The 20,085-nt window shown below is 41.8% G+C and overlaps 1 protein-coding gene across 2 annotated transcripts; it reads left to right on the forward strand.

Moving 5' to 3' along the window:
• Nucleotides 1-1,021: 1,021 nt before the first annotated feature.
• On the forward strand, nucleotides 1,022-19,563 carry LOC101850134 (proteasomal ubiquitin receptor ADRM1). Of its 2 annotated transcripts, XM_005091493.3 has the most exons (10): nucleotides 1,022-1,247; nucleotides 8,410-8,526; nucleotides 9,170-9,299; nucleotides 10,074-10,136; nucleotides 11,240-11,333; nucleotides 12,020-12,264; nucleotides 13,162-13,188; nucleotides 13,977-14,137; nucleotides 14,825-14,927; nucleotides 16,049-16,777. In XM_005091493.3, exons 1-10 carry the CDS (start codon nucleotides 1,050-1,052, stop codon nucleotides 16,126-16,128), a joined length of 1,218 nt encoding a protein of 405 aa, XP_005091550.1. In that variant the 5' UTR covers nucleotides 1,022-1,049; the 3' UTR covers nucleotides 16,129-16,777. The 2 variants fall into 2 exon arrangements, with proteins under 2 accessions (XP_005091550.1, XP_005091549.1); XM_005091492.1 differs by lacking the exons at nucleotides 1,022-1,247; nucleotides 8,410-8,526; nucleotides 9,170-9,299; ... (1 more) ...; nucleotides 11,240-11,333; nucleotides 12,020-12,264 and having other exon boundaries at nucleotides 13,171-13,188; nucleotides 16,049-19,563.
• Nucleotides 19,564-20,085: the final 522 nt, after the last annotated feature.

Consider the following 20,085-nt stretch of genomic DNA (forward strand, 5'->3'; position numbering starts at 1 on the left):
CAGAATTATTGGTTCCATGGTCGACCATGGCAGAAAGCAGTTCTCAAGCAATCACCTTAACCTTTGATTAATCCAATTCTTCTATTTTGCTTTAGATATGTGATTGACGGACCAACCATCATCATCACCATCATCATCATCATCATCATCATTATCATCATGATTGTTTTACAACAGAAAAAAATACTTGAATTGGGCTTCGTCAGGAATATATTCTGTTTCATTCAATAATCAAACAGCTTTATTTCAACTTTAACCTCGGCAAAAAATAGTATATAATAATGGTGTTCTAATAAAGTGATTATATATAACAATATCATAATACAAATAACTCACGGTCCAGGGGCTTTCGTTTGTCTAGAGGTTCATTAGGTGTTGCCTCTCATTCAATATGTCCCGGGTTCCAATCCAGATAGCGCTGGAAAAATTTTCTTCTAAAAATGCTCTCCTTTCACATCATTTTCTGCTCTCTAGCCATGTTAATATATTGTCTGCTTTCGTATCCACTTTCTGCCTCCACCCCATAGAGTGTATCCCCTTTTATGCCACACCCCCTCACATCCTTTGCCCCCTCCTACTCTTTCTGCAGCAGCTACTTGGCTGTAGGCTACTGCTAGTCTTTGGCTCCTCTGCTGTCTTTCAGCCACACCCCTGTTCAATGCGTGTCCTGCGCGCTCATAATAATATAGATATCTAATATTACCTTTAGCAGTTGCGAGCGCTGTTAAACACTTTCCCCCCCCCCCCCCCCCAACAAAAAAACCCCCCCGTTTTGGGCTAGTCTAGTTAAGAGTAAAAGAACAAGATTAGGTTTCAACGCTGAAATGTTTAGACATTTTATTTGAGAAAGGACCTGGAAAACACAATATTATTATTTTAAAAAATATTATTATTATTATTATTATTATAACGCACTATTGAATTAGGCCTAGGCCTAGGATAGACCTATTAGATGATGCGTAAAATCGTGGTAATATTCACGCTGCTGCGTCCTCTCTTAGTCTCTTCTGCATTTCCGGTTTTCATTACATGACGTTGCAAATTTCAACATGGCGGCACTCTTTGGCAACAGCGCTGTCTCTCGCAGTCAAAGTAAAAATTTAGTTGAATTCAAGGCTGGCAAAATGCATATGAAGGGGAAAATGGTTCACCCCGACAAGCGAAAGGGATTGGTTTATGTGTACCAGTCAGACGATTCTCTAATGCATTTCTGTTGGAAGGATCGCTCCAACGCCACTGTTGAAGACGTAAGTTTGTGATTCACCAATTCAATGATTCAATGCCAAATCGTCATGTCATTCATCTTGTCATTTTTCTCAATGATCAATGTTTCTCTAAAAATACAGGTAAGATTGTACTTAACCAGACCACCAGTCGAAACTACTTTCACTATGGGGCCCCTGATGCCTAGATCTAGTGGTCCGCTATTCTTCCTTTCACAAATTCAAATTCAGGGCTCCCCTACTGAACTCTCTGTTATTCTTGTCCTGCGTCTGTGCCGAGATGCGAATCTTATCAGCAACCAATTACGTCGGACGTGCCGGAGTCACTTAGTGTACACTGTTGGTGTACAGCACGCGCGCCGGGAAACGTGTGATTTCGCCATGAATACCGTGGGAGTGTGTTAGTCCAGAGAAAGTGGCTATTCTCACCCGCCCGGAAGTTCTCGCAAGATCAACTGACAACTCCTCCCCTCTTCTCTCTCTCTCCGTCTCTTTCTGAATACTGTCTATCGGTGTGGACGATCAAATTGACCAAAACAAAGTTAAAAAATGATGTTAAAACACAAAAGTAAATAAATTTGGTTGTCTACAAAGATGCTACGGCTATTTAACTTTTCGAATCGAGCCGAACTACGCGGGTCGCCATTTTGTTTTGCCCGGAAATTCTCGCGCTACTCCTCTCTCTCTTTCTCTCTCTCTCTCTCCACTGCCCACAGACAAAATTGTACGCTTTTAGTAGGCTACAATTGTAATGGAACGTTTGTTCACGGCACAGAATTCTACAATTTTTCTGTTATCACAGTGTAGAATTCTGTGGTTTAGGGTGAACGCAAAATTTGGTGAACGCGCACCGGGTGAGAATAGCCACAAGACTCGCCTGCACTATTCTCACTCCGGGTGAGAATAGAGGTGGCCTAGTCCAGACCTGCCACTCATCCCGATTTAGGTGCTTTTTCGGTAGTTCCCACCCCCCTTATACTTATTTGAGCCTGACCTACATCTAGATCTAGATCTCTATACGTTTGATTCGCGGTGAGCTAAGATATCAAACCTAACAACTGCAAAACATTAAATTATGGTAAAATTCAGGGGGGCATGCCCCCCTGAAACCCCCCTTCCTATTTTTGTTAGGTCAGGGGGGCAAGCCCCCCTGAAGAAACCCCCCTACTCTTATGACTTATGGCCTAAACCCATGAATAAAATTGCGGGGTGGGAACTACCGAAAAAACGCCCCGATTTAATCGGGATATCCCGATTTTTTGCCCCAAATCTCAAGCATCCCGATTTTCCCGATTTCGATTGCTAGTATCCTGATTTTTTGTCGTTCCGTCTGTTGCGTCCGATTCTTAGAAAAAAATATAAAAAGTTCTGCAATCTCTTTTGCTTGGAAGCACTGATTGGACTTTTTATCGGCAGGAACTTGGAACGCTATTTTCTAAAGCATCTATGCCGAATTCTAGTAGTTGACTCACGCACGTTATTTCAACTAAAATTGATGTAGTATCGATTTTGAATTCCGACATGGATACGCTCAAGATGTATTTTCGCTTTTATAACCCAGAATTCTCCGATGGTGTCCTGATTACTGTATGACATGGGCCTAAGAATAGTCTATTTGTTGTTCTGCCGTTGGTTTAAAAGCAAGCTTCGTCTTGAGTTCTGGTTAGTCGGGCCCATCATTAAGACCCGTCAGTGGAACTTTCAAACGCTCATTCGCATCACGTGATATGACTTTGTACGTGTGAGTACGGGGTCAGCAAAGTTCATTCACACCGGTCGCATTGGTCGGGGTGTTTTTCGGGATTTAACCAGGACGACCGGGGGGAGCGGGTGGGGGTATTGTTTTGACACTTGGGCTTAAAGTGCGTGCCGTGATACAAGTAGAACCTACTAATTGAGGATAAAGGAATATAAGAAGAAAAAAATAAATGAACAACCTTGGCGCGATCTTTTTTTCGGAGGGGGGGGGGGGGGGGGGTGCCTTGAGTGTATTTTGCGATGGAAGTCAAACATTGTTACTGTATGAAAACACGGGCTTTTTGCGTGGATGATTAGAGTTATGTGTCAGCTATTTTCAAGACAATGAGAGTTTCAGCTTTACTGCAACCTGCGCTCCCCCACTCTATCCCACTCCGACTCGAGTAATGCTGTCTTTCAGTTTTCCCTCTATTTAGTGGCCCAAACGTGAACTTATTCTCCTGCAAAAGTTTTCTCTTGCTCACTTTCCTTATAAAAGGGAACCAGGATCCCCCTTCCCCAGTACCCCTTATATGACTGATTTGCCGTTGATCCCGATTTTTTTCACCAGATCCTGATTTTTTTGCTCTAACATCCTGATTTTTGGATTTCATAGAGGGACAGGTCTGGTTAGTCGATGATGAAAATAACGCTCTATCTTTCATAGCTTTCTATTAATAAAGTGTTACAAACACACATGAATAACCCCCTCTCACAAGCTGATAAGACATTACGAGTAGTTGCGCCCATTCGAATAACCTTTCTGGATGCTCTTGTTACTTGTTATGAATGACCTGAGGTTCGAAAGGGGATAATATAGGTCAATTTCCGAATGTTTTGCACTCAAATTGTTCTTTGTACCTGCACAATGGTATTCAAAACTATCAAACAAGCTTATTTTTTATCAGGTAGTATCATTTCATACAAAATCAAGCTCATTTTTGAAAGATTTTGTTTAGAAAAATTAGCAATGCCAATCGGGCTTTCCCGCGAGGCGAAAATTTGGTCCCCGTTTACGGGCGATTTTGCGGACCCGGCCGAAGCGTAGGTGACTAACTTTGTCAACCTCTGTCTGCTCTATTTCCGAACCAATCCGAATGAAACTCGGCAACCAATCAGAAAATAGGGCAAACTAATGATATGTGGACGTTGAAGTTCGTACACATAAATTAACCTATACTTTTGGTGTCGGGAACACTTTCGTATCGTGTACACCGAAAACTATAAGGAGTTTGAATTTCAACGCCGAGATGGTAATAGATCTATCTATCCTCTATAGTGTACTCAAATTTGAGAGTTCTGTGTCAAGTAGTTGTTTAGACCCGATCGTAAATCTACGACTACCCCCCTATCCAAAGTGGCTTCGCACGGAGATCGGCCATTTTCCCCTCACTCTCGTGGCAAATGTGTGTGACCTACAAATCCCCGCATGACTATTCCGGACCCGTTCATTGGTCACTTGAAATAGGGCAATGGCGGGCGCGCGCATCCGGTTGTTTTTCTCTCTATTCCCCTGTAACATCGCAATGGGGGTATTCCGAGGCGAGGTTATCTCGTCTCGGGGTGTTCGCGTCTCAACGGGGAAAAATAATTTTTAATTGTACGGCAGGCTAGATTGAATTAACTTATCTTTTACGGTTGGCATGGTCTAAAGTCATCATAAAAAGCTTTGCAATTATTTAGTTACGCTGCCGACATATATTCTTAAAGATCCCATGTTGTGATACGATGCTATAAATAAAATGGACTCATCCCGACACCCCTTTTTCGCAAAATCGTAATATGTACACCACAATTTTAATTATAACAAAATAACTACGAAATTGGTAGTAAATCTGACTGCAGAAATGATTTCTACACTCAAAAACACATCGGGTAGCCAAGTTTCTCTCGAACACTCGGATTAGTTACCGAGATATCGTCGATTTTCTTACAGAATCTGCTACTGCGTGGTCCACTTTTTTGGAGTATTTTCCTATATGTGGGTCATCCATATTTTGCCGACCTTTACAACCCCATAACTTTTTTATTTATGAACCGATTCTCAAAATTCAAGAAGCATGATTATTAGAATTGAAAATTCTTTCTTAGGTGCCAAAAAAAAGGGGGCAAAAGTGAAAATTTAAATTTTCATTGGCATTGCTAGAAAAATGGAAGTCTTATTTCCTGAACTATCCTTTCGAGCTCCTCATGTCTAAGTGGGTCTATTTCTTCTATGATTTCATTGGACGAACATCTAGAGCTACTAACTTGGCGTGTTTTGAATGAGACGTATGCCTCGATTACGAACCAATCATCCCCAATGCAGGCGGTTCTAGAAGAAGGCCACAAACGCCCACAAACTGAAGCAGACTGACGCACACACACTTGACCTGCGTGAATGGGGATCCGACTCGGGACCCGAATTTCACGTAAGATGATGCGCGTGTGCTGAGTCCGGGGCTACACTGATTCGGGACCAGAACGTAGGCGAGGTGCCGAAATAGGCTTATCGGGCGACATAACCCAGCTCCCGCAGGACGAGGGGTATGTCCGTTGCCGTTCACTTTCCTACGTCCTCACTGACCTCACCCTTCGACTGCCAACTAATCTACTGACTGCCGTCTCCCACCGGGTTTTTCAGCCACCACGACAGTGCCCTTTAACCCACGAATCGCGTGGTCCACTAAGTCTTCACTCTTCTTCTTGGCTCGATTCTTCTTTGCTCGCGACTCTGCTAGGCCTACCCCCATCTCCCCCTCATGGTCCGGCCAAGTACAAAGGAGGGCGAGAGATGCGGCCGAGCGCTCATTTGCATAATTGCAACCCCTTCGGCTCTGCGAGTGCTGCGAAGCAAGGCTCGGCCTGGTCCGGGTAAGTGCGAGAACGGTGCGCACGAGAGCTCATTCGCATAATTTGGAACCCCTGTTCCAAGTCTAACTACCCCGAATGTCTAAGCGCCATGGTCCGCTCTTGTTATCTGTTATTGTTTTGCATATAATTTAGGTAGTGTCAATTGCCACCGAGTGACACAGTGTAGCAATGACAATGAAAATTAAATTTTTATACAAATTGCTTTAAAACTAGCTTAAATGAAAGAGGAGTAAATTCTAAGAACTGTGGTTTTTGAATTTTTAAAATCTGTTGATAAATTTAAAAAAGTTGTGAGGTTTTAAAGTTGCGAAATACCGGAGGACCTTTATATTGGAAAATATGGCCAAAAAACGGGACGATTTTTTGCGTTTTTTTTTAGGGAAAACCGTTCGTAAGTCAGTTACGATTTGGAGTATATGAATGAAACTTGGCAATTTTGTGTAATTTTTAGTGCAGAATCTAGTTCTGCAATCAGTTTTTCAGACAGTGGCAATTGACAAAAATTTACTTTTTGTCAATTGTCACCAAGTAAATTGGAGCTCTTTTGCGTTGGTGGGTAGATCTAGCTTATTGTGCTCGAGTGCTCGGTGTTGTGAGTTCGCCTCTCTGTCCCCCTGTGTGTGTTTGTGTGTCTGTGTGTCTTTTCTGACCCCCGTCCCCCGATTTATGTTCCCCGATATAACATGAATTTCTGCTTGAGTTTGTGTGCGTTTGTGACCTTCTACTTTTAGAATTGCCTGTGTTGGTCGTAGCTCTAGACTAGATTTTCGTCCGATGAAATTAGATGAGAACAAATTGACCCATAAGACACACATATGTATAATGCTAAAGATGTGTTGTTTTCAGACTTGACACTGCTTCACTCAGTGGCAATTGACAAAAAGTCAATTTTTGTCAATTGCCACCGTGTCACTCGGCACCTTGTTTTCAAGGGGGTGCATCAGGCGATCAGTTTGCGCATGTCCCTTCTCCACAGCTTTCATCTCTCTTTTGGGCGCGTTATGGCCATTATTGTTGCAACTGAGTTCAGTGCCAGAGGCGCTTTCTAGTACTCCTGGTTGTGAATGAGGGTTGTTGGCACTTTTGGTGCTGTCACCTCTGACACAGAAATTCCTCCATCTTCCGTCACTGGAGCTCTCTTTGAGTAATGGCTACATGTCCACCTATGGTGAATAGCATTCTGAAGAAATGCCGACCCTGACACGAGTGTTTGTGTAAGGCCATAATGTACCAACAGGGGAGATGGAAACCTGTGGAGAAGCAACATGTGCAGCAATACTTGATGTCAGAGAATAGCCATCGATCTATCGACCGGCGACACCGGAGAATAGCCATTTGCTAGTAATTATTACCAGATTTGCCTTCTGTCAATTGTGCGATGACAAAATTAATTGAATTAATATCAATGGCAAGGGAAACCTGCTTTTCTATTTATTGCCAGAAATGGAAAGATTTGTAAGTGGAGAAATCAAACAAGACTTAAGTCTTGGTAAAAAAAAAAATACGCCAAGATGGGTTGTTGGCAATCTGTTCAAACAGGTTCCCAAATACCATTTTCAACCCAAAAGCACTGTAAAATAATTCCCATAATTAACGGATAAATGTTTTCTATGTATTAGGAGTACAAAAAATGCTCAGATTTTGGCACACTGCGGCACAGGCTGAAATAGCAATGCCAATGGGAAAGTGATTTTTCGCTTAAATAGTCTTTTTTTACTATTTGGTACCTGAGAAAGGATTCTAAATTCTAAGAATTGTACTTTTTTAATTTAAAGAATTGTTTCATAAATTTAAAAAAGTTATGGAGTTGTAAAGGTCGGCAAAATATGGATGACTCACATCTATAGGAATACTCCTAAAAAGTGGACCATGCAATAGCAGACTCTGTAAAAAAAATCGACGACATCTCAGTAGTAATAAATTGGAATGTTTGAAAGAAACTTACCTACTCAATGTGTTTTTGGGTGGAGAAATGATCGTTTCTGCAGTCTGTTGAATCGGCATTTAGTTCGCCTTATTTTCCTATTGGTAGCCAAGTTTTATTCATTTTGGTCCAGAAATACAGAGGACTGTGTTTGTGAGAAAGTTAGTCATCTACATTACAACAAATGTGGGTAATTTTATTTCTGTGTAGACGTGTAGACTAGTTGGGGCTACAGCCTCATTATGGCTTATAGTAGGCCTATACTCTTATACAACAGAAAATATTTGAATAGAAAAGTGAAGTCCACATACATAGTTTGTTTGCTTGTTTTTGTAAAGTGTTTTACGGCGCTCGCAACTGCATAAGGTCATATGAGCGCGCAGGACACACCTAATATTTTCAGTTGGTAGGAAATTTTGAATTTTGCCCGGGTGGCGGCCGAAGCCTACTCTTATGTCCACATACATGATCCATCCTATAGCTTATAAATCTATCTACCAAGTGCATGCTGTTTTTACATGATCTTCAAAGGATACGTTGCTAAAAGTAGTTATACTCTGAGCTTTATTTTCAGAATTCCCCCCCCCCCCCCAGAAATATAATAGTTGAAACTTAAAACCCACAAATAGTTTGTTGCCTTTTTGTTTACAAACTGTTTTTCCTGAATTCCAGGATCTGATCATCTTCCCTGATGACATTGAATTCAAGCATGTGAGTCAATGTACGACAGGGCGAGTGTATGTGCTCAAGTTCAAGTCGTCCTCTCGCAAGTTTTTTTTCTGGCTGCAGGTGAGTTTTTTTCAGCATTTTGGTTGGTCCGTAAAAGGGTAACATTCTTTCTCTCCCTTTGGACCAGTTATGCTAGTAGACTTTTAATTCCTCATCTCTGCTCCTCTTTTGCACGAGGGTGCAAAAATTGTGCTGGGTCTTTTCTTTGAACTAGAAATGCCTTGGTGTCTTTTAGATTTAAAGCCTCTCCTTATTAAGCAAGCCCTGTGAGAATCAGCAAAGAAGACCCCCACTGCAACTTGTGTTACCTATTCATCAGTTCTCTGCAAGATTGCAGAATGGTGACTGCAAACATTTTTGAGAGCTTTTAAAAAAACATGAACGCTTTCAAAGAGCTGGATTGGGGGGGGGGGGGGGGGGGGGCAATTCTGCTTTAGCTTTTTACAGCCAAGAAAAGTACATTGCAGACAAGTCTGGTATGCAGGCGAAATCAATGGGGAAAATGGTCAGAGGTCAGTGAATTAATGTCACTATGATGTGTACCCCACAACATAATTTTTAGGGAGTTGATGCCTCTAGTCCCATGTGATCCTTCACTGAAACTTTTGAGTCTCGTTGAATGTTTCATGTTTTCTTAAAAGTGAAACAAGAACCTGATAAATAGAAAGGCTCTCTTGAATTTGGTTTGAAATTCTGTATGCAGGAACCCAAAACAGACAAAGATGAGGAGAACTGTAAGAAAGTGAATGACTTCCTGAACAACCCTCCCACCCCTGGGTCATCCCGTGGGGGCGGCGGCGGTGGAGGTCTTCCTTCCGACCTCTCCAACTTGGGTGAGTTATTATGGAGTCTTGTATGAGAAGTCCTTTATAAACCATGTCCGTAAAACCTCTACTAAAAAAAAAAACCATGTCAGTTTTGTTGCTTGAATAATGTGACCATGGCTTGTGAAATTAGTGTTGTTGGTGGTTGGAGGGAGACATTAGTCGGTCCTCTTCCTCCTTCCTCCCCCCCCCCCCCCCCCCTTTCTGGATTTGCTTTTTGTTCTCTCTTAATGACAGTTCTTTTGTCGATCTGAGCTTTCTTGACCGAAACAACCAAGAAACAAGTGTTTGGATAGAGGTTGGGTCCTGAAAAGTTGTTCTTTTGTTTTGTCCGTTTCTCAGTCTTGTCTTCATTGTCATTTTAGGCACATTGGCTGTGTTCCTTTACTACTTCTATTTATTTAAAACTTTTCCGTCTTTGTGTGTGTGTTTGTTACTCTTTTTTAACTCACTGACCACTGGGGCCCTTTCACCAGTCACTTGTGCTGAATACTGGCGATTTGGGGAGTATCTCAAAACCCCACCACAACTCTCAGAATTACCCTATTGTAATCATTTTTCGACTCTGTAAAGTTACATTCAAGCTTTTCTAATACAAGAAGCTAAAGTTGTGTAAGTCTACCGTAGTCAGTGAGTTAATACCGCTTATCTTCAACACTTATATGACGAGATTGTTTTGCAAATGTCATAAAACTCTTACTAAAACAATAAATTTTAAAACTGTATTCCAACATCAGTGGTATGAAGTGCTCAAAGTTAAATTATAATTCTTATTTATTTCAGGTGAGCAGGACCTGCAGCAACTCCTAGGAGGAATGAGCCAGCAACAGCTCATGCAGCTTCTTGGTGAGTTCTGATTCCCATGCTTGCTTTGTCTGTGGGGGGTGGGTGGTTGGAGGGTGCTCTGGTGTGGCAACATCTCAAAACTTCAGCACTTACATGACCTATTTGTTTTGCCAGTGCCAGAAAACTCTTGACTAAAAACTAAACGGTCTCTTGGGCAATGGGCCGTTACTTTTTGTTCAATCACATTCATTGTACATATTGTTATCCTTGTAGATTTGGACACTCTTGTTTTTTAGGGATGTGTGATATGGAGGTGTATCTTCAGCATTTTCCACAGTCCCTGAAATTAATTTCTTGGGGTTCCTAGATATTGTGGCTTCTGAATTAAAGACATCAAAGGACATCACTCAGTGTAGTTTTGTTCTGTTTTGGTATTTCCTTCCTAGTTTTTAAATTTAGAAATACCGATTCCTCAAGTCCATGTTCTGGTTTTGGGTTTAGTATATTTCTTTAATTTTCTCAAAACTTGAAAGAAACAGCTTATGTGCTTGTGGAATGGTACCGACGATACCCGTCATAACCATAACAGTTAGGATTTTTTTTTTTGCTGCTCTTTGTGCTCAGCTGCCAAGCGGTAGATAAAAAATGTTGTTTAGTACATTTTTTGAGGGTTTGAGTACCTAAGTATATTTGTTTTTTTGTCAGGAAAAAACATATTCTGAATTTTGTATTGCTCCTCACAGACTTGCTGATGCTGAAAAAAAAATCTTTAACTTTCAAAACAGGGTTTGGGAATAATAGTGAGAACAAAGCTCATTAGTCATTTGAAGAGGCCTTTAATAGGCATTTCTGACATTTTGGTTGCATGTCTGTTTGGAATAGTCTTTTATTGCATGCAGAAAAATGTGTGAAAAGGGTTTAGAGGTGGCTTGCTAGTAATTATTCCCAGGTTTGCCTTCTGTCAATTGTGCGATGAGAAAATTAATTGCTCATACTTGTCCAGTGCCCACCATCATGGCCTGCTACATACTGAGAGTCTGTTTTATGGTTTTGAAGAGTAAGCAGGTGTGTGAATATGATTGACTATGTGTACACCTCTGTTTTGGGTTTTTTAAAAAGTTAACCGTGTCATCATGTAACAAGGTTTGTACTTCTACCCGCAGGTGGCATTGGCATGAGTGGTGGTGCTGGCAGCCCTGGGGTGCTGGGCTCTCTGATGGGGCGACCCAGCAGCGCTCAGTCCACCGTATCAGAACCGTAAGTGTGAAAACTGTGGACTACTTTGACACAATTCAGATGATGAGGTAGAATAAGATACAAGTAATTTTGTTTTTAAATTAAAACTTGATGAAGCCTTTTGTTTTGACACGTTAGTACTGGTGTATGGATGTAAGAATGGTGCCACTGGTTGTTTTTACTTTTTCGCCCTTTCTCTATTTTACGACTATTCAACGCACTTTTTGCGGGTGCTGTGGTGTGTTTTGCTCCTTCTTTTCAATCAGACATCTCATCCTTATCTCTCCTCCTTTTGCTTGTATATTACAAATCAAATCTTCGGCCCCTATGACCTTATTGTGTTGCAAATGCTGTACAGTGAGTGGTTAGTGGGTGCTCTGGTGTGGTTTGCTTCTTCTTTCCTATCAAACGTCTATCGTCCTTATCTCCCCTTCTTCTTTTTTATGTTTGTTACTCCCTTGTAACACCTCTAATCTTCTGGCTCTCCTATGACCTTATGCAGTTGCGAGCACTGTAACACCTCTACTAAAACTAAAAATTAACTCTCTTGTAGCACCTCTAGTCTCGTGGCACTCTTATGACAGTAAGTGGTTGCAAGCGCCGTAAAACTTCTACTAAATCTACACTAACTAGATACTGTAAAACTCTTGTTACTAAACCTGAGGTCCTCCCGTTTGATTCTCACGCTGACATTCTTTTCTTGCCAGCCCTCTGAGGACACAGTCGTCGTCTGGCACCAGAGCCTCCTCAGGAGAAACTACGCCGTCCCAGCCCCGGCCAGTGACTGCCGCCGCTCTCCCGTCACAGCCTGCTGCTGCTGATGCTCCCAGCACCGGTACTGCTGCTACAGCCTCCACTGCTGCTGCCGGATCTTCGGCTGGAGCCTCGGCCGGGGCTGGGAGCTCAGCTCAGATACAGTTGAGCGACTTGCAGAACATCCTGTCTACCATGAGTAAGGCTTTTGTGTGGGGGTTTTCTGCTGGGGTTTTTTACAGACACACACACACATATGTGTTGGGAGAAGAGTTCTCCAAACTACGCACAGCTCGCCTTCACACTTTTAATTGTCCATTTCTCCATGGACTCAATCTTGATGTAGTGTCTGTGGCCTGGTGATTAGGCTCTCAAACTTGCAATCACATGGTCCTGTTCGAGTAATGTCAAGGGCTCGACGTTGAGTCTGTGGAAACAGCATTTCACACAAGTTTTCCTCACTTCACTTGGGTGGGAATGGGTACATGGCTATCTCGTCTGTTTGTTAGTGTTTGAATGCTTAATCAACTGTTTGCACTGTACGCTTTCTGGGACGCCGAGAATGTTACCGAGTATTCTTGGGTGTGCTGGGGTAATAATATTTTGCAAAGCTCATAGTTTTCTGTCGAGCAGGGATATGCACAGTACAAATGGTATTTATTGTTAATATTTCTTTTGGCACTGTTGGTCAAGTTTCCAGAGGTGTCAATAATTCCTTCTTGTCAGTGTCCTGATTTGCCTTCCTTTTGTTGTTTTTCTCCCACTTTTGTTTTCCCAGAAGAATGTCTTGTAGTTATGTGAATGACATTCATCATTGCCTAACACTTTAAGTAACTTTTTTTCTGGAATCTACTGAATTACAAATTTTGTGAAAATGGTAGAGCCGTGAAGCCAGCAGGTGGGCTTAGCGCTTCAGTAAGTAGACTTGTTGTCTCAAATAATGACTTACATATTTAGAAAATGTTCAAAGTGAAGTGGTATTTAAATGTTATTTCAGCCTAACAGGGAATGATACTGAATTCTTTTTTCTGTTTGTGTGTCATAAAACTTTGTTCTTCTGTGTACAAATCCTTTTTCTCTTCTTTGTTTTTTACAGTACCTGCGGATGGTGCGGCAAAAGAAGGTACGTGAACTTGGAAAGGAATGGAGTTTGAATTGGGTTGAGTGAAGGATATTTCTTCTAGAAAAATCTCACACTCAAAATTAAGAGGATAAAAACTTTCGCTAAGGGGGTGATTTGGATTATAAGGAAAACAACTAACACTTGCTCCTCACTTTTGTGTTGTCTGTCTAGTGTGCTTTCAAGGTTTACGTCAAAAAATATATAAACCTAGAGGCATAGATGTGTCTCCCTTATAAATTACTATGATTTTGTTTGTGTATCACCAGGACTAATAATTTGCAAAATTAATGTAATGTGATTGTTTCATAAGCTTCTGTGCTTAGAATCGACAGCAGAACATGTGACCTTCTCTGACGTTAATGCAGGCATGACATTATCTTTGCTTAGAACTTGTGGGTGGTTGCAGGCACTCTGCTGTGGTTTACTCCTTTTTTTCTATTAAACATCTCGCTCATCTTTCCTTTTTTTTAACTTTAAAAAAAATGGGTTCCCCTCTATTAACACCTTTAAACTTTTGCACTTGTATTACCTAATTGTGTTGCAAGTGCTGTCAAACTCTTACTGAAACAAACAAAAAACAAACATAACTTTGTGGGTGGTAGGCGGGTGCTCTGGTGTAGTTTGCTCCTTCTTTTCTATCAAACATCTATCGTCCTTATTGCTCCTCCTTATTTTTTTGTGCTTATTACTCTCTTGTGACGCCTCTAATTTTCTGCACTTATATGATCTTATTGTGTTGCACGTGCCGTAAAACGTTACTAAAACAAATATACCTAACTTTCCTTCAGGTGTTGATCTGGCCAAGGCACTGAGCCCCGAGGCCATGGTCCCCATCTTGGCCAACCCCCAGGTGCAAGAGCGGCTGATTCCCTACCTGCCTGAGGGCGAGTCTCTGCCCAAGACAGAGGAGGAGCTGCGCAATACGATTCAGTCGCCCCAGTTCCAGCAGGTGGGGCTGAGAACATATTTGTCTTTCTGTCTGCCCCCCCCCCCCCCCCCCCCCCCCCTCTCTGTCTCTCTCTCTCTCTATCTCTCTCTCTGTTAAATGGTCTCACATTGTACATTTTGTCTCTTGAGATGCCAGTTGATGACTCTGCATTGTACAGGTCTTAAGAGTCTTTTGAGGGATTAAATGTTTAAATTCACCTTATATAAATTATTATTTATGTATGCCTTTTACAGTTTGAAATATCAAAGTGACTGCTTTGTGTAAGTCTCCACCATATGCCATTTTGAAAAATTATGTTTGACGAAGTCGTACTCTGAGCCGTCGAAATATCTCCAGTTGTCGCCAAGTTTGTAGTTTCATCTTCTTATAGTGAAACACATTTTTCATTTTAGTGGTCTGGATGTTTTTAGAAAGTTGGGGGGGGGGGTCAGGAGGAGCTGTATTGTGTATATAATTAATTATAAGGGTATGTGGTCTATTTATTGAGACTGTCTTTGTTATCGTTTCATTATGGGTGGTTGGCAGGTTTGCTTTCTTTTCTGTTAAGCATCCATCGTCTTTATCTCCCTTTCTTCTTTTTTGTTTATTAATCTCTTGTAACATTTCTAATCTTTAGAACTTAAATGACTTTAATGTGTTGTAAGTGCCATAAAATTCTTACTAAAACTTTTTTTTTCATGTGTGCAGGCTTTGAGTTCATTCAGTTCAGCCCTGCAGTCTGGACAGCTGGGGCCTCTCATGTCACAGTTCGGTCTTGGCGAGGATGTGGCTAATGCGGCAGCTCAGGGGGGTAAGTTCTTATGGACTTTCAGGAACAATATTTTAGTTGCCCGATCTTCTCAACAGATTACATATCTAGGCATTGCAAGACAACAAAATTGCCCTTTGGTAAATTTCTTCCCGGTATCCCTGATTTGTTCAAAGTCAGCGTTTTAATCTCTTTGAAATTATGCATGCTTGTTGTAAATGATTAATGTTTCTCTTAATTTTAAAAAGCTTGCAAATCTAGGTCAAAAAGTTTTTAAAATGATTTTGGTGTCTACATTTTGCAAGAGCACGCATTTGTCCGTAATACTAGACCCGTCAACTGTTAGTCGACTGCTTGCAATACAAGCAGTAAACTATTACAAACAAAAATGGTACAAATTTGTGGTTAGACCTCTGCTCAGAAGAATTAGGGCCAGATGATTAGTGTGACATACATGTAACTCCTTCGGGCAACCAGGATCAGCAAATGTTTGCCTACTTCCATGACATCCATGGTATGGTACAAAGTAATTAGATAAAATGGTTTTCCTTTCTGCAACTGCCGGAATCGATCGTGGGTGGGTACACAGTGTAAAAACCATAAGAAAAATTAAAAACTGACAGGGGCTTAGGTTCAACGTTTTTCATGTACGGGCTTACCGATGCAGTGTCGGTTTCGGCAGTCGGTGAATTAATGACATGAAAATTTGCATGTGGGGGCCAGAGGTGAAAAGCTGTCTACTTTAACCAAAAGTTAATTTCTGAACGATGAAAAAGTTTTCAAGTCCTTGTAGAAGATTCAGTTCATATCTAGTATTTAGAAAAGATGAAAATCTGTAATGATATAGTGACAATCATTAACCCTGTCCGTACACCGTGTTTTACTATCGTATCCATACGACGTGGGGAACTGTGTGCCACCACTTTCCAAAGAGGAAATTTACTCCTTAATCCGATCCGTACCCTTTTCATACCAGTCTGTCAAAATGTTTTTTTGAGAAATGCTATAAGTTTCAAAGAGATCTTCGTACTAGAAGTATTCTAAAATGGGGTGAATACAATGCAAAATGACCTCAGTGCGTACGGATAGGGTTAAAAGTGTCTCACCTTTTTTTTTTTTTTTTTTTTTTTTTTTGATTTTTTACGGCAATTTTTCCATTTCAGATATGGAGGCATTTGTGAAGGCGATGCAGGAGGCTACGAAGAAAAAGGATGGCAGTGGGGAAGACTCCATGGAGCATTAGCCTCGTCCTGGCTCGGCGAACAGCCAGTCAAGTAGCAGAAGCCCTGAAGAGGATCTGCACCAGCAGTTTTTTATTGATCAGATTATGCAGTTGCTTCGTACTAATCGTTTGCGTTTGTCCGATTTGAATGTTCCAGAAGGCGTGTCATCCATAGGTCAGAGCAGAACAGGAGAGAGACATACAGGGAGGGTTGGTCGGTCTGAGTTTGCCAAGTTTAAGCCAAGGCTGCCCACTGCTGTTGAAGTGGAGGAGAATGTGGACACTGCTGCTGGCGTTGGCGAGTCCTCGTGGGACCTTTCTTGGTTTGACTCGGCCGAGCTCTCGGCTTCTTTAGAAGATTGCTTGGAGATTCCAGCCCCAGATGCATTTGAATATTCTGAAGGGCAGTCTGAAGTGGAAAGGTCAACAGAGAATTGTAACGATATGGTGTCTCACCCATCTGCTCCAGCAAGTTTAGCAACGCCTGTCCTATCGAAAGCTGAACCTCTCATAGACTCGCTCAATTATAGCCAGCCCTCAGAAGTTGAGTTTCCACAATCGGTGATTGAGGAAGCACCTGCTACTAACGTGGAAAGGGAAAAAAGCGACACTAGTAAGCAATTTCTTGGTATTGATTTTAAGAAGGCCAGTCTGACTTGCAGTGATGAAATGATGGTCCCTCAGGCACAGGACAAGAGGGTTGTGAACGAGGACAGACAAAGTTTGAAGGATTTTGATCCGGTGAGAGATGAATGTGATAATCAGTTAGAACCACCGGCAAACGTTGAAATTGAATTTGAAAAGAGCTCTGCAAGTACCAGAATTACTCATTTGGATGTTCCCGAGGAGTTGATGTGTTCTGAAAATTTAGTGGCTGTAAAGGATTTGAGGTCTGTCAGAGGAGGGACTTTGCCGGAAATTAGTGAGGATGATGTGTCTAATGAGGTTCCAACTATCAAGACTGGTGTGGACTTTGAGCATTGGGGTAGGGATTCCGAGTTCTCATCTGTCATTGAAAACAAAGTGGGAGAAGGAGACAGTGAGGAGGATCTAGAAAATTATTTTGAAGCGCATGTAAATGCTGAGAGGCCAGCTGGACATAAAGACAGTGGGTACGAAAAAGGTGGTGAGATGGTAGGTTTAGTGGGTGGGACCGTAGAAGAAGTAATGGAAAGTGGTTTGAGTGGAATCGGAGAAGATGAGGTGAAAGAGAAAGAGACTGGTGAAGAGAGTCCCACCAAGTCGGTTGCTGTAGCAGAGGATGAGGTAGAGGTATTTGTTCTTGCCGAGGACAATAAGGACTCTGTTTGTTTTGAGGAGTCCCTACATGGCACCGGCTGGGATACAGCGCAGAGTTCTGCTGGTCACCAAGTCTCTTCTGAGAGAGAAGACCAAGAATGTCCAGTTGAAAGTGGCCGGGATCTGAGGCCCCCTTTTGAAAATCAGATTGGACTTTCTCAAGCCACGAGCTGTGGAGATCCAGAACAAAGTAGTCTCGACAGTGGGATTGATGTGAAAGTAGCATTGAATGTTGAGGCTCCTTCTTCCCAGGAATCGAATGATGTGGATGTGAATATACGTGTCTGTGTGGAAGCCCCTGCAGATGAGCATCAGGAACACTGCTTTGGTATGCTGAAGATCGAGACTGGGTTGTCTGACCATGTGGAGCAGCAAAGTAGTAGCGGAGGTGATGAGCTCATGCTCAAGTCCTCCTCTTTTATTGCAGCTTTTGAAGAAGAGGTTAAGGCTATCTTTTCAAGACATGATGAACCAGATGGCCATGAAATTGAAGAGTCAGGTTCTGAAGCTTCTGCTGATGACAGTGGATTGAAATGCGATAGAGTTTTAAATACCATGTTTGAACATGATGTTGCTGTCGATGGCAATGAAATGTCTTTCAGCAAATCAAGCTCAGTCCCAGCTGTGGCACCTTTACACATTAACTTTGAGAACAGTGCAGACCTTAGCCTGCCAGTCGGAATGCCCGGCCATTGTGCTGCAGAGCAAAGAGAGGTAATGAGCGCAAAGAAAAGTGAAGAGGCCTATTTTAAGTGTTCTGATGTCATCACAGGAGATCAGATGCGCCTTCCTGATGGGGATGGAGACTTGCTTTGCAATGCTGTTGAACAGTTGGAAACGACGGAGGAGGAAGAAGAAGACTCTGTGCTTTCAAGCAGGAAGAATAGCTTGCAGATTTACACGTCTGGGGATCCAAAAGTAGTAGCCAACAAAAAATTCACAATTAAGGTGTCTGCCTTGGACCCAAAAGTTGAAACATCTGATTCTCAACAGCCTCAGGCAACTCCTCTGAGAGATGCTTCTTTCTCTTCTGCCTCTCAAACAGATGTTGAGGATGCATTTGAACAGCCTAAAGGTCAAGAGGAATTTGGCACCGACGGTCCTTCACAGTTGGGTACCAGCGGGGAAATGGCTGTAGTTGCCAGCTGCAGCTTCCAAGAAGGCCACAACAAGCGTACGACCTTCACTTCCAACATTCAGCTTGGCTCTGGGACTGCTGGCATTGCTTTTGATATAGCTGTACAGAAGACCAGTACCCCACAGGGATCCGATTCCAATGCTGAATTAGGAAATTCTTCCGATTTTTCTTGGAATTTTCAGAGAAATCTGCAATGCAAGAGAGGTATCCCTCCTATGGGCAGCAGTAGTGTGTCTCAAAGTGAAAGTAGTGGGCACCTTGCATTTCGGCGGGCTCATGAGGTGACACTCAGTGATTTGTATGCGTGTGCAGTCTCCTTTTTGGATGTCTTTTTCTGGATTTGCATAGGCATTGGCCTCCTTATCTATGAGTGCTGCATGAATAGTTCACGACATGAGTAAACTCCACTTGCATGGCTTGGTCCTTTAGGAGATGTTTGGATTTATCATTTAGTTGGTTAGCTACTTGCTGAGGCTTGGTTAGACACGCCTTCAATCTTGACTTAACATGCCATTTTGATGTTCAGAGGTGTCTCATAAAAACTATCCTTTCCTCTCTTTGGAAGATTTCATTTCGTTAGCAAGCTACCTCTCTGTGTAGTGGGATGTTATTAGTTTTTTTCAAACGAGACGAGTTCTTTGCTTACACTCTCTCAGTGATTTCTGATTAGGAAACTTTAGAGCTGATGTGTTTTGTGTGTTGGTTACAACAGTTTGCAAGTGTCTAATGGGGAAAGTTTGGCTTTATCATCTCATTGTAGTGACAATGTCAACATGACTATTTTTTTGTCCTGAAAAAGGTGACTGTCAATGGAATTGGTAATTTGGTTCAAGTGCATGTTTGTGTGTTTGGAAAAGGGTAGGGGAGTTCTCTTGTGCAGTTTGACGGGTGGTGATTAAAATTGTTTTCAATTGGCATTGTTTGTCATGTCCTTATCTTTAGTCGTCGTCGTCTTCAGCTAGATGTTGTGCTTTCTTAGTTTTTATCCAGGATTGAAAAATAAAGAGCATTTTAACCCATTTGTGAGTTTTTGTTTTGTTCTATTATTAACCCTATCCGTACGCTCTAGGGTCATTTTGTTCCCTTGGGGTTGTATTCTTCACATTTTTGAATACTTCTAGTACGGATATCTTGGGTGGGTGGTTGGCAGGCGCTCTGGTGTGGTTTGCTTCTTCTTTCCTATCGTCTTTATCTCCCCTCCTTTTTTGTGTTTGTTACTCTTTTGTAACACCTCTAATCTTCAGCACTTATATGACCTTATTGTGTTGCAAGTGCCATAAAACTCTTATTAAAACTAAAAAAAGATCTCTTTGAAACTTTCAGTATTACTCAAAAAATAATTTTGACTGACTGCTATGCAAAGCGTATGGATCGGATCAATGAGTAAATTTCCCCTTTGGAAAGTGGTGGCACAGAGTTCCCCACGTCATATGGATATGATAGTAAAACACCACGTACGGACAGGGTTAATGAATATTTTGTCCCATTTTCATATTAAAAGTGAAGGACTTGAAATGATTCCTACAGATGAATCAGAGTAC

The sequence above is a fragment of the Aplysia californica genome, unplaced genomic scaffold (genome assembly GCF_000002075.1).
Source record: "Aplysia californica isolate F4 #8 unplaced genomic scaffold, AplCal3.0 scaffold00031, whole genome shotgun sequence".
NCBI classification, from domain to species: domain Eukaryota; kingdom Metazoa; phylum Mollusca; class Gastropoda; order Aplysiida; family Aplysiidae; genus Aplysia; species Aplysia californica.

What these genes read in the sequence shown, in the direction of transcription:
- LOC101850134 (XM_005091492.1), top strand. Translation starts at nt 16,213, where the DNA reads ATGCAGTTGCTTCGTACTAATCGTTTGCGTTTGTCCGATTTGAATGTT.